The sequence below is a fragment of the Malus sylvestris genome, chromosome 11, assembly GCF_916048215.2.
Source record: "Malus sylvestris chromosome 11, drMalSylv7.2, whole genome shotgun sequence".
In the NCBI taxonomy this organism is placed as follows: Eukaryota; Viridiplantae; Streptophyta; class Magnoliopsida; order Rosales; family Rosaceae; genus Malus; species Malus sylvestris.
The window spans coordinates 10354911-10370859 of record NC_062270.1 but is presented as its reverse complement, the minus strand read 5'-3'; the positions used below and the strand labels follow the sequence as shown (position 1 = coordinate 10370859).

The 15949-nt window shown below is 41.0% G+C and overlaps 2 protein-coding genes and 1 long non-coding RNA gene across 7 annotated transcripts; 2 read left to right on the top strand and 1 right to left on the bottom strand.

Annotated features, from left to right (window-relative positions):
• The first annotated feature begins 1479 nt into the window (after positions 1-1479).
• Positions 1480-4132, top strand: LOC126590688 (BTB/POZ domain-containing protein At5g60050-like). The gene is made up of 2 exons (XM_050256179.1): positions 1480-2512; positions 3007-4132. The coding sequence occupies exons 1-2, from the start codon at positions 1898-1900 to the stop codon at positions 3961-3963; spliced, it is 1572 nt and encodes a 523-aa protein (XP_050112136.1). The 5' UTR covers positions 1480-1897; the 3' UTR covers positions 3964-4132.
• Positions 4133-5463: 1331 nt separating this feature from the next.
• LOC126589848 (uncharacterized) lies at positions 5464-15631 on the top strand. Of its 5 annotated transcripts, XM_050255283.1 has the most exons (9): positions 5464-5768; positions 5856-5973; positions 6116-6186; positions 6277-6406; positions 6532-6598; positions 7269-7335; positions 7505-7556; positions 10441-10522; positions 15420-15631. In XM_050255283.1, the coding sequence occupies exons 4-9, from the start codon at positions 6283-6285 to the stop codon at positions 15424-15426; spliced, it is 399 nt and encodes a 132-aa protein (XP_050111240.1). In that variant the 5' UTR covers positions 5464-5768; positions 5856-5973; positions 6116-6186; positions 6277-6282; the 3' UTR covers positions 15427-15631. The 5 variants fall into 5 exon arrangements, 1 of the variants encoding a protein (XP_050111240.1); XR_007611954.1 differs by lacking the exons at positions 6116-6186; positions 6277-6406; positions 7505-7556 and adding exons at positions 8273-9721; positions 9805-9925 and having other exon boundaries at positions 10456-10522; XR_007611955.1 differs by lacking the exons at positions 6116-6186; positions 6277-6406; positions 7505-7556 and adding exons at positions 8273-9721; positions 9805-9925.
• On the bottom strand, positions 13451-14738 carry LOC126589849 (uncharacterized). Its single transcript, XR_007611958.1, has 2 exons — positions 14169-14738; positions 13451-14076 (listed from the first exon to the last, which is right to left on the bottom strand). It is a non-coding gene; the product is annotated as an uncharacterized LOC126589849 (long non-coding RNA).
• Positions 15632-15949: the final 318 nt, after the last annotated feature.

Here is a 15949-nt window from a genome sequence, read left to right as displayed (position 1 = left end):
GAATATTTTTTTTTTTTGTAGGGATCATCTTCCAATGAAGATTATAAATTGAACGGGTCCAATTATGAATTTCATAAGATAAATATACAGTATTCGAAAGAAGTGAGATATGTACGTTCCCATGTGATGAAACATGAGTATTATCTTATTAAACCAAGATTTTCTTATGGGTAATGCTAGGAAGACTAAATTTGTAAACAAAATTTTAGAAACTAAATGATATGGAAGTTGATAATTGGTTTATTACTTAAACGTTGATAAACATACTCATACCTATTAGTGACACATTATTTAATTTGTAAATTTTATCTTTAAATTTAATTTCCTTAGCATTACCTTCATATATCAAATCATGCTAGAATTTTCGTATGTTACATGTCAACCCATTTTTCACGCATTTATTGGGCCGATAATTTCAGGCTCACAGTCACTCTATTATTGACTTCGCACAAATATTACAAGGCCAATGGAGCAGCTTTGGTGTGATGAGCACGTTTTTGTTTGCCACTATTTATGTGGTGTACGTTCATCATTCTATTTATCATGGTTAGATAAGTTTGAATTTTGAGATTTGTGCTTATCCACTACACGAATCTCGAAATTTAAACTTATCTAACGGTGATAAATAAGGTAGTGAGCATACACAACACTAAACGATGGTGATAGTCCTAAATATCATTTGGTCCACCCATGTGGCACTTGAGTTGATTCTGTTATGAATTATCTTTATCCTTGTATAAACATCCACTCAACCGCACTGTCTCAAGAATAATCACTCACCCTCGCGTTTGAACAACAGACCGTAACGTAATCTCATAAATCATTTTGCGCAACAACAAAAGCAAACTTGAGAAAAGTTGATGGCATTGTACCCAAATACCAGTTTCTCATCTCGAACGCCCTCAAGAATACCCATTTCAGTGTTGCGGGTGAAACACACTACTTATCCGACTATCTTGTTTCTCACGTGATATGATTCACCCGTCGCATGAAAGTTATTTGGTTGATGAGAAAGGGAGAATCATTACCTAAGATGAAGTTGAAGTTGAAGTTGAAGTTGGAGACATGCTATGCCCCATTGCTCAACCACTGCATACGACAGTGTCGCTACTGCACAGAATGCAGAGTTCAGATCCCACTTCTAGGTCCTCCTACGCAACTAAAAACACTTTCTTTGTATCAAAAATAGAAAGAAAGAAAAAACACTATTCTATTTTACTAATTATGATTAGATTATTAAATCTGGATTAGGGTTCTCTGCATTCTGCAGCAAACAGGAAGAATCTCCAACCATTATCATCCAAACATCCAAAATATTAAACTAATTTAAACAAAAGTTAGATCCATTTGATAAACTAATTTAAAAGCTGATTAATATTATAATTTATACATAATGATGCACAGATGGGTCCACATGAACTCCTTTCCTCCATACCTATAAAGCATAATTTTACAGCAAACCAAACAAAATTGTACGACCTGGAGTGAGTGAGTGAGTGAGAGTGGGTGGGCAGCTCAGCTGTTCAGATAAATATTACCTTCTTCCTTCCATAAACAAACTCTTTTACTCAGGTTCGTTATAATCATTCACACCATTACCCGTCTCTCTCTCTCTCTCTCTCTCTCTCTATTTCTTGGATTCCTACTTTCTTCATTTTCCCGGAAAATATTTTACTGTCTACTTCCCGAGAAAACATTCTTTATTACTTTCCCCCTCGCGCTCTCTACTTTCCTAGAAAAGTTCACTTCTTTCTTTGATTGATTGATTACTCATTTTCTCTCACTCCAATCCTCCAAGAACCCATCTTTCTTTCAATCCTTGCATCCCCACGAAAATCCCACTTCTGGGTTTTCTTTCCCATTCACTTAATTCCCCCACCGAGCTCTCAGAGCTCCAATGGCGGCCGAGAACGCGCTGAAATCGAGGGAGGTCTCCGCCATGATCAAACAGGGCTTCATCTCCGATCAAACCCTCTCCTTCTCGCCGTCAAGATCCCTCTCCAAGCTCTATTCCCCCACCTCCTCGCCCTCCAAGCCCCTCTCCTCCCCTCCTTCTCCCCAACCGCCGCCGCCCCAACTCGCCGGGTCAAATCAGTCTCTGACTCGACCGACCCCGTCCCAAACCCTCTACGAGATGATGTCCGACGACCAGAATCGGGACTCTAAGCTCCTCCCGGACCGGAAAATCCATGAGAAAGTCCACAGGCTTCTCCAAGACGCGCCGTTTCGGAACCCCAATTGGGGAGGGCTGGTGTCCGGCGACGTCAGGCTGACGGTGGTGGCCAAGGACGGGTTCAGGATCTCGATGGACGTGCACAAGAGCGTGCTGGCGGCGAAAAGCCGGTTCTTTGCCGAAAAGCTCCGAAAAGAACGGGGGGTTTCGCACTGCGTGGAGATTTCGGACTGCGATGACGTGGAGGTGTATGTGGAGGCTGTGGTGCTCATGTACTCTGATGATCTGAAGGGGAGGTTGATGGGTGAGGAGGTCTCTAGGGTTTTGGGTTTGCTAAAGGTATGTGCTTTTGGCTTTTGGCTTTTGCTTTTAGCATTTTCTCTGTTTTGTTTCTCTCTGTCTTATGCTCTGTTTGGTTGGTGAGAAAATTTTGGATTAGGACATATGAGTTTTGGAAATCTGTGCACTTTTGGGATGGTCAATAGAGGTTGTTGATGTACTGTTAAAGTTACTAAAATAGGCGCAAATAAAAACTTATCGAATTTAGGAATCCTAATTCTTGTATTGTACACGTCTTTGATGTATCGTTAATTTTTTTTTTTTTAAATTCAAGAAATCCCATTTGACATTTGCAATTTCTTGTGCAAAGCTGCATTTTTGTTGTCCTAGTTGTTTATCTTTTAAAATCAACAGCCCGAATCTGTATTTTCTTAAATCTATATGAAAAATTGAATAAAAGAATCGAATATTCGGTATCTAGGAGTCACGGTCTCTGTATTTGTTTATCGAGTTTGTGACGATGAATATTTGTGAAATTTTTTGTTTTGTTGCAGGTATCTGCTGCTATAATGTATGATGAGGGGATTGCCTCATGCTTGGAGTATTTGGAAGCTGTTCCGTGGTCCGAGGAAGAAGAGGAGAAAGTTGTATCGCAACTCGGTGAGCTCCAGCTTCATGAAGACTTATCCAGTGAAGTTCTGCTCAGAGTTTCGTCTGAATTGTCCACTTCTGCAAGAGCTGATGGCATTTTCATGAGACTGCTGACCGGCGTTCTTCAAGCGAAAGATGATAGAGCTCGGAGGGAAATGAAGGCTCTCATTTCTCGGTTGCTCAGAGAGGATGCAGGCAGTGACAGCAATAGGATTGATGTATCTAAAGAAACCCTTTACCATCTTTGCCACAGATGTCTGAGTTCTCTTGTCCTGTGCTTATCTGAAGCTACATCTGCGGATGACGGCAGGCGGGACCGTGGGGTTTTGATGGCAGAGATAGCGAGAGAGGCTGATAACATGCAGTGGATCGTTGGTATTCTGGTGGACAAGAAAATGGGCGAGGAGTTTGTCAAGTTATGGGCAGATCAGAAGGAGCTTGTGGACCTGCATTCGAAGATTCCAACCATGTACAGGCACGAAATCAGCAGGATCACTGCTCAGCTATGCGTTGCAATTGGGAGCAGGAATTTGCTTGTGCCAAAAGAAACAAGATTCTTGTTGCTATCGACATGGCTGGAAGCTCTGTATGAAGATTTCGGATGGATGAGGAGGGCTTCTTCAAGATCTATTGATAAGAAACTGGTTGAAGAGGGAATAAGCCAGACAATTCTCACACTGCCATTGCAGCAGCAGCAGACAATTTTGCTTAATTGGTTCGATCGGTTTCTAAACAAGGGAGACGACTGCCCCAACATTCAGAAGGCATTCGAGGTTTGGTGGAGAAGAGCTTTTATCAGACACGTATCGGAGCAGGAAAATACTCAGTTGCAAATAACTGTTTGTGACTATCCAAGCTGAATAAAATCTACATACAATGTACACGTACATAAAAGCAATACTTTTGTATTCCGTACCAGTTTTTATCGCATAGTTTTTGTTGGCGCTCACGAGCGAAAACTACACAACTCTAAGGCACTGTGACCTACAAATGTCTGAAATGGAAACATTTTTTTACGGTTTCTGAACATTCTTTCTCTGAGCAGCTAGAATTTACAGAGAGATGTCAATTTTGAAGATCAATGCTATGAAAATGTTACATACAAATTATACCGGTACCCATCTCTCGTAGGCAAAGTTCAAGCCGGAAATGAATCAGACGAGTTTACACAAATGACTCGAGATCCGGCTGCTACATGTTGCAATGTATACGAGCTTCCCAGTTAAACGATTTCCGGTCAATTCTCAAGTAACTGAGGTGAAAGACGGGAGCCATCAAGACATGACAGTAGCGCCACCAAAATGATAGAAGCATCGAGGCTGCGTGACACAGTTCGGGAGAAATGTGATGCTTTACAAACCATTTTTCTTCAAATCACGTAAGAATCGGTTGTGGCCCATAATCGAGTTGCACATCTGAACGCGGTAGCCCCATATCTGAAGAAACACTGCTCATGGAAAAATACATTCAGTTAGAGTGAGAGCGCGCGCTCAGAAAGGTGGTGGTGCTGCCAACGGTGGAGCCTTCATCGGAGGTGGCGCAGAAGCATCTGCAGTTTGAGTGAGAGCGCGCGCTCAGAAAGGTTTTTAGTTGGGTTTTAGGCTGTTTAAATGGCAGCACATGCTTCTGCGACCGGTTCGAACCGCTCAAACCGGTTGCAATGTTAAAAACTGTTGAACCAAAACTCATACGCCCGGTTTTTGTTTGGTTTATAAATATTCTTTTGTTTATTTATTTTTTTTAAGCTTATTTATTGATTTAACTTCGAAACTTTCATTTAATCTCACTTTATTCTATGAAACTGAAATTATCTCACTCTACTTTCTGAAATTTACATAATTGAGCTATTTCACCTTATTTACATTCATGTTGACATAAATTTGATAGTTTTGTTTAAGAGTACTTTTAGACCATCTTTGTGACGACCCGTCCTTACTTTTCACTATAAGTTCCTTTCCATTGGTGTGAACTAACGATTTTACCCATTTTTGGACAAAAGTGAAATCTGACGTAGACATGGTTTTCGGCTTTCAGTTTCATTTTCTTGGTTTTGTATTAAATTAGTACCCGTCGCTACGAACGTGTGAGCGCGTGTTAGACTTGAATCGGATATGTAATGAGAAAGTTATGCTCCGTTAAAGTATGTTAACTACGTGTATTTTTGTATACGTACGTGCAAATTTACAGTATCAAAACACTGTCAAGAGGATAGATTTTGTATAATTAAAATTGTACAAATCCATCTAATCCCTAAAAGGGATCCGGTCCCCTTCTTTCATACCCGTCAACCATAAAACTTTTGCTTTTTCCTTCTTTTCCTCTCCACCACTCACATCATTTCCTTCCTTATGGCACCCAATCACTCTTGTTCCCTCAATTTGGCATCCAATCAATGACATTCACACTCACAATAGCCACCAATAAAAAACTCAGCCTTTTCTATTTCTCCCATGAAGGTCTCTCTTTCACTCTCTCTCTGCAACAAAGAAGAACCACCCTCAAAAGTCACAAGCGAGACCTGCAACCTACACCATTGAATCCTCCTCGACCCCACGAACACAACCATGCAACCATATTCGAGAACGAACGAGTTTTGACTCACCAACTCGAAAGGTCCGACTCGGTGAGTTTTGGTTCAACGATTTTCAGGCCGTTCACGGCTTAGGTAAGCCTCGGGAAATCCTAAGAACCTTCATTTCATCCCTATGGGTTGATATTGACCTCGTGTTCATGTTTTGAATGAACGTTTTAGCACATAAAGCTCGAGGGGGGAAAGACTGCTCAGTTTTCCAACAAAGGAGCCGTGACCATTTGGTCACTTTCAACTATTTTTTTCCGACTAACCTCGACCACGACTGGACTCCTAATAGGTATAGACTTGTTCTCTATATTAAAATGACTTTTGAATCATTGAGTTTGATTAACTATCGAGTTAGGGATCAACTCTAAAAGTTGGGAAGAAATTCCCAAATTTTTGGAAAAGTTTGACCATGGCCATTTGGCCACTTTCAGGCCAAATTCTTGGACAGCACGGACCACATTTGAACTTTCTGTGAATATAGATCGATTTATTACATTCCTAGGTACAAATTGGTTTTTGTAGAATTGAATTTGATTGAGAATCGAGCTCGTTAGAAGCTTTAGAAGTTTGACCTTCAACCTGCAAAACGCAGGAGCTCATGAGAAAGGCGAGTACAGCCGTACTCGCAGGCGCGTGGGCGCATGTGACTGCCAATGCAGCCAGTTGTGGTGGTGCATGGCGGTGCGTCCGGCCTCCGTTTGACCTTCTGTCTATTTGTGTAGGTCCGTGATGTCGAGTAGATCGATTTCATGTATTCAAACCCTATGTTTGAGCAATCTACGGAGGTTTTATTTAAGTTTCCGTGTATGTGTTATTAAACTAAGTTAATAAGTAATTTCACATATAGGGGAAACATATCCCGATGACGTAAGAGGTCAAGCAAGGCTAGGAGGCTTCGTTTCGACTGCGTATATGTGAGTGGGCAGTTTATTTTATATCTATAAGTATTTATAGTTTCCAGAATTGCATAAATATATCACTTTACGTATATATTGCCAAATAATTGATAATTGCGATATAATTGTGATAAATGCTGCTATATGGTTGAGATATTACTGTCATAACATTCATACATATTTGTACATGCTCATCTTGCTGCACCAGTGTTAGTATTCGCCCCAGGGCTAGGGCTAGTCCTTCACGTGTATGTTCACATCACACCGTTCGCTTGCCTTGGATCCAAGGTAGGTGCCAGTCCTGTCGGGTAGATTGCATTAGGCAATCCGACTTGTATGTGATCATGCTTCTACACCAACCTTCACGTGATCGTAATACTAGAGCATATTGATTACACCTAGTCCTGTTCGTGTCAGAAATTATCTGTTCGAACTCGTGTGTCAGCTTAGATGGATGAGCACTTAGCTATACTTGATTATCACATGATTTTATTACTGTGGCATTTATATATCATGACTTGGCATATTTCTGGTTATAATACTGTTGTATTATTGTTTACATACTTACATAGTATGTTTTAAGGAAAATATACTTGTTTTATGGCGAGGGGTTAGTATATTCGAAAATAAAGGTTTTTACAAAATGTTGTTTTGCTAACCCACTCAACTTTGTTTTTCGCCCTTCCAGATTTAGTAACTGTGCTTACGTATTTACAAGGATTCTGGCAAATCTCAGGAGATGGTTAACTTCAGTGGTATAACCCTCATCCTATTCATTATACTGTCTTATGCTCTAACATCACGTGTGAAAAGGGTTCAATCCCACTCACCCACGCACTCCTTTGTTTAGACACTTTTAGATTTAAATTTATTCATATTCTTTTTTTCCACTACACTACACTTTATGGCTTCGTCCTCCTCCAGGTATTGGCCAACACAACTCGATTCAGAGTCCAATGGAACTTTCCGGGTCGGGGTGTGTCAATCTTTAACCCTTGGAGTAAAACCTAAAATTTTTACCCCATAAAATTTAGGTTTTAACGCAAAAATAATTTTTCTGCTCCAACCTTTTTGGCCTAAAATTTTAGCCCTAGATTATTAAAAAATAAATTTAGGATTTTTTTAATTAACTTAAAAAAAATTATGTAGACTATCCTAAATTAATTTTATGAACATTTTAACCTAAAAATATTTTAAATTCCGATAAATATTGAAAAACCACTAAACCTACACTATGAAACTCATTAGACACTATGAAAGAATATGAAATGCATGAAAGAATATGAAACACATGATACAAATGTTTTGTAAGATGGTAGAGAGAAAAATTGGAAGAATTGTAGGAGAAAAGTGAATTTTGTGTGGATGTTTGAACCCAAAATCAAATTTTAGGATAGTTGTAGTGAACTGAGGTGAGTATAGAAGCCAAAATTTGAGACTTGCTCCAAGCGTTAGAGTTGGTCTTAGAAAAAATGTATTTTGAATAAGTTCTCGACAAAATACTAAAATAAAATGAAACAAATATACTATCTGTTTGGAAAAATTACACATAGAGTATAATTTAATATTTAATTTTATATTGAGACAACACTTTTTAAACATTTCAAGGATAGACAAAAGTTAATACAATGTAGAAGACGACATCATTAGCTTTTTTTCTCTGAATCGTGAGTTACGAAAATACCTTCTCAGACTATATCGCAAAACAGTGACGGCTGCCACCTGGGATTCATGATACAGAGATCATAAAGAGGACATTCTTGCCAAATGGTGTAACATCCCACATCGTCTAGGGGAGTGGATCCTCTATGCTTTATATGTACATGCCCATCTTTTCCTAACATGAGGTCTTTTGGGAACTCACTGGCTTCAGGTTCTATCGGAACTCCGAAGTTAAGTGAGTTCGCGCGAAAGCAATCCCAGGACGGGTGACCCACTAGGAAGTTCTCCTGTGAGTTGCCAGATCAAAACTGTGAGGGCGTGGTAGGGCCCAAAGCAGATAATATCATGCTACGGCAAAGTCGAGCCTGGGATGTGGTGGGGCTCGGGCCTGGATGTGACAAATGGCTTGAAGCCAAATAATTCCATCAACCGTTCTTACTCAATCTCATCTTTGGGAATTAACTCTTCTACAACAAATGGAAATCACGGCCCACTCATTCACCCAAGGATCCATTTGGAACGAATGAAACAAATGTGCAGTAGAGTCGGAGCTTCTGACCTCCAATGGGATGATAAAATCCCCAGATAAACTACCTAATAGTGGTGGATCATTTTGGAAGGACAATAACAGTGTGTCTGAAAATTTTGATGGTAAGGAATGCTGGCTATTTCAAGATGGCGATAATGGTGTGAGATCTAAGAATTTTCCATCGCCTGCTAATGATAATACAGTTGAGACAGAATGGATTGAACAATATGACCCGAGTGTTTATATAACTTTTGTGGCTCCGCGGGATATAACTAAAGATCTCAAACGAGCGCATTTCAGGGCCTCTTGGTTCTATTGGTTTCTTAATAAATTAATTTGTGAGCTGGCAGCCCAATGATCTATTGATCACATTGGCCGTAACATGCCACATATGTTGATCATTTGCCAGCTGGTAGCCCAAGTCTATTGCCTATTGATCTCACTCTCTCACACATATTTTTGTGGTGATAATTTCTGGAATCATTTGCTTATAAGTTATTGTCTAATGTTTGGCAAGTTACTTATCTTTTTCGTAGTTTTGAATTAATTCTCGTGTATACTTGTTGCATGTCACAGCCCGTCCCGGAGATGTACGTTAATTATGTTATCGATGGTGTGAAATTACCTAAATATCCTAGGATGTTGAGAATTATTATGGGATGTGGTGGTTTAAACTTAAGATTTTGGACCAATTAATTATATTCCTCTTTTATTGGATCCAATCAGAGCTAAGTGTCCTCTTAGTTGTGATTGGTGTGCATTTTGGGACCACACACACATCCCTACCCTTTCTGTTTTCTCTCCCGTACTCTTTCTCTCTTGGTTTCACTATCTTTCTCCTTGCTACGTACGGACAAGGGGAAGAACACCCCAAAACTTCACAGATCAAGGAAGAAAATGGTACCATTGTGTTCATGAGGACCCTATGAGTTCAAAGGTATCAATTTCAGGTAAGGAAACCTTCGATTTCACGTGGAAACCCTAGCCCCGATTTTGGTCACTATTCATGTGGACGTAAATATGTTGGTTTCAGGGAATTTCAAGCTCATAGAGAGCTTTAGGAGGTCCTAAGGAGGCTCGGGGTGGTTTGTTGGATAAATTTGGACGTCGGGATAGCTAGTTTTGAAGTTGACCGGATTATCGAGCTTCCTCAGGTAAATTCTAGTGGATTTCAAGGCTTAAAAATAGTATAACGTGATTCTACATGTTGTTAGCTTTCCAATGGTTCAAATTTCATGAAAAATGGTGCATAATGAAGAAGTTAGGACAATTTTAATATTTTTCCAGAAACCTGCGAAGTCACTGGTGACCGGCGACTCGCCGGAGAAGACAGGGGAATCTTCCGTCAATTTTGACGGAATATTCTAACGCCGTCAGTTAGTTTGGACGGTTACCGTTGAGTTTTAATAGAATATTCCGAGGAATATTCCTAACGCCATTCCTGTTCCGTTACATGTGCCTGGCACATGGCCGCGCGTGGGGGGCGCGTTTTGCCGTGCCCTTAGCAGCGCATGGCTGCACGTGGGAGCTTAAAAAATTTATCTAAAAATTTGGGGATGATCATGAGGTTGTGTAGGTCACTGTGGTGTATTCATATACCCATTTTGAGCAATGTATGAGAAGTTATTAGCTAGTTTTTCCTATGAGCTTTAAAATAACGTTTTTATAGTTAATTCGCATATAGGTGAGACTTATCTCGAGGACGAACGTATCCAAGGGCGACTCGGGGGTTACGACCCGTCGACATACCAGTGAGTGGGCTTTTGTTTTCAGTATATATTTATATACTTGATATATTTCCCAGAAATGCATTTTTAAGGAAAGTATGCTTTGAAATAATATGCCAAATGCTTTTATATTCTGAATATGCATTTCATGGTTGCATATATATATAAATGTGGTGCTGTGGAGGCACATGTAAGTTCAGGTAAGTTATGTTTGGTTATGTGAATCATCGATGATATGACATGTGATTGAATAATTTTGAGCTCATAAAATTGCACCTAGGGTGATTGTGATTTAGCCAGAGATATGAAGTACAAGCCTTTTTATTTATGTCACCTTCCGCATTATATGCTCATATTGGATCCAACTTAAGTGCACAGTCTTGTCGTATAGACCTTATTTATGATTCTGACTCGTACGTGACTAGCGATTTATTGCCCGGCTATTATGAGAGAGTAAAATTGAGCATAATTATTGTTTATACCATATTTAGGGCCTCGTATTTAGATCTCGTACAAATACTCGGGGGACTTAAATGTAATTATGGGATAAAGGAAGGGGCAAATATGTAATAAGTGAGGAGTCCTTATTCTATAAAAGGACCCCTCACCCTCACAATTGAGGAGGGCTCATTCTCACCCTCAGAGGCCATTTCTGAAGCCTCTCACCCCCTCTCAAAGCTCCTCACATCCCCCAAGCTCTCTCTCCCTCTTCAACAGAGAAATATAATACAATCAGTGTGGACGTAGCCCAAACCTTGGGGTGAACCACGATAACTCTTGTGTTATTTACATTACTTGCAGATTCACGGTCGGATTTACGTTGTACCAAGACCATCCGGTTTTGTGCATCAACATTTGGCGCCGTCTGTGGGAAACGACACGAAAAGTTATGTCGGTTCTCTCTCGATTCTTCACATCCACCGTGAATCTGCATAAACACCAAACCAAAATCTCAGATCTCTCTCTCTAGAAACCCAGAAATGGGGCCAGCGAAAAAGCCCAACTGAGAAATAAGGAGCCATTCTTAATCTCGCCAGCCCGAACTCACAACTTACAGCTCCATGCTTCAGAAAAATGAAGGTCCCCTGCTACCCTTCCGCGAATTCTCAGTCTGAAATCACAACTTGCAACTTTCAGTCTTCCATCTCTCAGGCTGGCGATTATCGACAAATTTCGCCAAACCCGCCAGCCATGTCTACCACTACCACAGCAACAGCTGGTTCCACGAATGCGCCAAGTGGTATGATCTCAACCGTCGCTTCATTGTCTCCTCCATAGACAGCGGAAGACAACGCGGTTTGTGCCCAATCATCACAAGCCGTATGATCAAATCCCCCGACTCTTCTCGGCCCTCTAGAAGTTCGGCAAACCTGCACAGACCACCCCACCGTCTCAACCCGAACCCAAATGCGAGCCCAAACCCGCAACTGGCAAACCCTTCAATCGACTCCTTGTTCGATCAGGCCACTCTGATCTGCAAGAGCATCGCGAGGAAGGTGTTCCTGCACGAATCATATCAGGAATACAATTTCTGTACGAAACTATGCCACATCAATTCGAAACCATGAGTTTTGCTGCAACCACCAAACTCCTCTTCAAAGTCCTCTGCTATGGCAATTATATCATTGTGGTCGGAGGTGGAGGGCCAAAGGTTCGACTCGGCAACCACAAAACTGACAGATCCCGACTCCCTATCCCTCAAACTCTGCAAACAGACCAATCCCGACGCCCCCTGCCTCTCCGAGCTCGTCCACCACTTCCTCCAAGACGACGAGTCGTCCGCCGCTGGTTTTCCCGATAACGAGTCTGACTCGGACCAAGTCGACTCGGCCTCCGACGCGGACGCAATCAACTCCATCCTTAGGTCCGTGGCATCTTCTGAAGCGTAAGATTAGAGAACAAGGATGTGATCGACTCTATCCTTAGGTCCGTGGCACCTTCACGTTCGGGAAGAAGGACACGTCGACGGATCTGTACTCGATCTTTTCAGTCAAACAGAACAAGATTAGGAGCCATGCAATCGGGAATCAGGAAGTTGCTAGTGGAATCGATGACGGACTTCGTTTCGAACATGGTGGACAAGTCAGCGTACGCGCTGAGCGTCCCCGTATCGGTATTGGAGGCCTGCACGGCGTTGGTAGAGGAAGGCAGAATTCCGGAGCAGGTGGAGATCATAGAGGCGGGGTCGCAGCGGCAGAAGGAGATATCAGTTGCGATATATTGTTGCAGATTTGTGAGAATAGTGCTCCCAAAATTTACTGGCACGTAACCTTCGATTTTGTTAAAACCCAAATCAAGGGCGACGAGCTCTCCACCGCCATTGCGCTCCGGGATCTCGACACCTGTCAGGTTGTTATTCACCAAGTCAACTTGCTGGATAGACGGGAGGAGAAAGAACTAGAGCATCTGAAGTCTGAACTCTCTCTCTCCCTCCGCTGTCAACTCTCTTAGTCTCGCAGTCAACTCGGACAAGGGAAACAGCTAAGAAGCTTGTGGGCATTTCATTGCATCCATAACTAGCAAGAATGATGATGTTGAAAATAGAGCAAGCTTGTGCGAATACTATTGTTTTATGCGCTGGATCCCATTGTTTTTTATGAAGGAGAGAAACCGCCTGGTAGAGAGATTCTAGAAACATCTGCAAGAAATCTCCTTCTCAGTGATGGGACTAAAGTTGCTGTCAAGAACAAAGAAGGAGTGGAGACAGCGCAGGAGCCAGCATTACACACCACTTGGCCTTACGGATCAAGGACAGAGAATGAGTGGAGAGATAAAGAATAGCAAATGGTCATTGAGGTGGGGTTTCTGAAGACAAAGAAATGGAGTGGGAGGCCACGTTCTTTACGTTATTTACATTTTTTACAGCTGGAGTACACCATCTTGTGTTCAAACAGTAGAAACCAGGCTGAAAGAGAAAGGCAGTGGCGGACAAAGCAAAAGGAAAAGAGAAAGAAAAAAAAAAAAAAAAAAAAAAAAAAAAAAAAAAAAAAAAAAAAAAAACGGCAAAGCCCAAAACAAATGGGCTAGCATGTTGTGGAGGGCGAAAGCCTATAAGCTCAAAATAGCTCCAACCAGACGATCAAAAGTACGCCTACTACTCCAAATTATACATGAGGATTACTCAAGTCATTCATACATAAACATTCATGAGCATCACTCGTGATAATCATACATAAACATTCATAACCATCATTCATGTCAACATTCATGAGCATCACTCATGTTAACATTCATGAACATCACTCATGACAACATCCATGAGCATCACTCATGTCAATCAACATAAACATTCATGAGCATCACTCATGTCAATCAGCTTCAAAAGCTTCATTTACAGAGCTCTAGCTTCAACAACTTCATTTAAAAAAGCTCCAGTTTCGAAAGCTTCATTTACAGAGCTCTAGCTTCAAAGCTTCACTTGCAAAGCTTTACCTACAAAGCTTCAGTGCAGGGTATACAAATACCGCCTCCGAACAACCACCACTTCGGCCCATACATGGATTCAATTTGAAGTCTCCAGCCAACAGACTCTATTGACCGAAGACTTGGGGGACTACATTATGTACCATATATTGGGCCTCAACTGGGCCTCATAAAAAATACTTGGGAGACTCTAGCCGACTTATGTATTGAGGAGCGAGCCCTTATTCTATAAAAGGGACTCCTTCACTTTTAGAGAGCACTCATGAAAAATACTTGGGGGACTCTAGCCCATCACTTATGTATTGAGGAGTGAGCCCTTATTCTATAAAAGGGACTCCCTCACCTTCATTAGAGAGAAACGCCGCCAGCTGAGCAACCGCCTCGCCGCGAGCATCAACTCTAGCCCATCATTTATGTATTGAGGAACGAGCCCTTATTCTATAAAAGGGACTCCCTCACCTTCAAACGCCACAAGCCAAGCCAACCAAGGCAACATAAGCTACAAGCAAAGCGGCCTCACAACATGTGCTACTTCTAGTTGAGCATCATTTCAGATTGGGCACCGCCTCATATCAAGCACCAGTTCAAGACGACATCTAGTTACTTCGGCCCACACATGGACTGAATTTCAAGTCTCCAGCCAAAAGACTCTCTTGACTGAAGACTTGGGGGACTACTGTTTATACCATATTTAGGGCCTCGTATTTAGATCTCGTACAAATACTCGGGGGACTTAAATGTAATTATGGGATAAAGGAAGGGGCAAATATGTAATAAGTGAGGAGTCCTTATTCTATAAAAGGACCCCTCACCCTCACAATTGAGGAGGGCTCATTCTCACCCTCAGAGGCCATTTCTGAAGCCTCTCACCCCCTCTCAAAGCTCCTTACATCCCCCAAGCTCTCTCTCCCTCTTCAACAGAGAAATATAATACAATCAGTGTGGACGTAGCCCAAACCTTGGGGTGAACCACGATAACTCTTGTGTTATTTACATTACTTGCAGATTCACGGTCGGATTTACGTTGTACCAAGACCATCCGGTTTTGTGCATCAACAATTATATTACATCCAATCTTGTCGTACAGACCCATTTTTAGTGGTTCTGACTTATGTGCAGTATATTGCCATATAGGTAATTGTAGCGACTCCGGCTAGATTGACTTTTGAGCTATGAATTCAGCCATACAGACTACCACAGGGGTTCCGGCTAACATATCATATTTCTACGAATTTATTCTTACCTGAATTGCTTACTCTATTATATCTTGGCATGACATACATTTGAATATGATTATGTGAAGCATGAATTGAATTGATATGATCATATATATATATATATATATATATATATATATATATTATGTATATGCTTATATCTTGGTTTTGGGAAAAATTATACATGTTTTACAGCGAGGGGTTAGTATATTGATAAATGAAATGGTTTTGTAAAGCATTTTTTTTTGCCCACTCACGTTTTCTATTTTGCGCCCTTCTAGGTTTTAAGTAAGCTTGCTGTTGGTGGCTTAAGGACGTCGGCAGTTCTGACTTATCTAAATAATAGTAGGACATTCCTGGTATTGTATAACTAGTACTTGTCCTATTGGACTGCATCTAGACTTTTATGCTCTGAATAAGAGTGTATACTGTTGTAACTAACTCCTATCACTCCTTGTTTAGTAGTGCACTCTAGTAATTTAGTTTTTATTTATTTGTATATTTCTTATCATTATCGCTTCCGCACTGTACACATGGCTACGTCACTCTTACGTAACGGGCAACATGCCTTGATCTCGGTCGGGGTGTGTCATTGCCTTTATGTTTCGATTAGATTGATTCTGTTTGTAGCTTCTGATGTAGTATTAAACCCATTTGCCTTCATATTTTCAAATATAGTATTAAATTTTGATTTGTATATAATGTGTTAATTTTGGAATAACATGTATAATATTGTTTGCGAGATTGTGTAATGTGTGGTTGCGCCTCCAGTCAATTTGTGAAGAATTGTTCTTCCCTTAGCTAGGAAAAT

Bases quoted from the DNA above. Each gene is read 5' to 3' on its own strand.
- LOC126590688 (XM_050256179.1), top strand. From the start codon at position 1,898: ATGGCGGCCGAGAACGCGCTGAAATCGAGGGAGGTCTCCGCCATGATC. The intron at 2,513-3,006 runs GTATGTGCTTTT...GTTTTGTTGCAG, and splicing joins GGGTTTTGGGTTTGCTAAAG to GTATCTGCTGCTATAATGTA.
- LOC126589848 (XM_050255283.1), top strand. From the start codon at position 6,283: ATGAGAAAGGCGAGTACAGCCGTACTCGCAGGCGCGTGGGCGCATGTG. The intron at 6,407-6,531 runs GTCCGTGATGTC...TTTCACATATAG, and splicing joins CCTTCTGTCTATTTGTGTAG to GGGAAACATATCCCGATGAC. The intron at 6,599-7,268 runs GTGAGTGGGCAG...TCGCCCTTCCAG, and splicing joins TTCGTTTCGACTGCGTATAT to ATTTAGTAACTGTGCTTACG.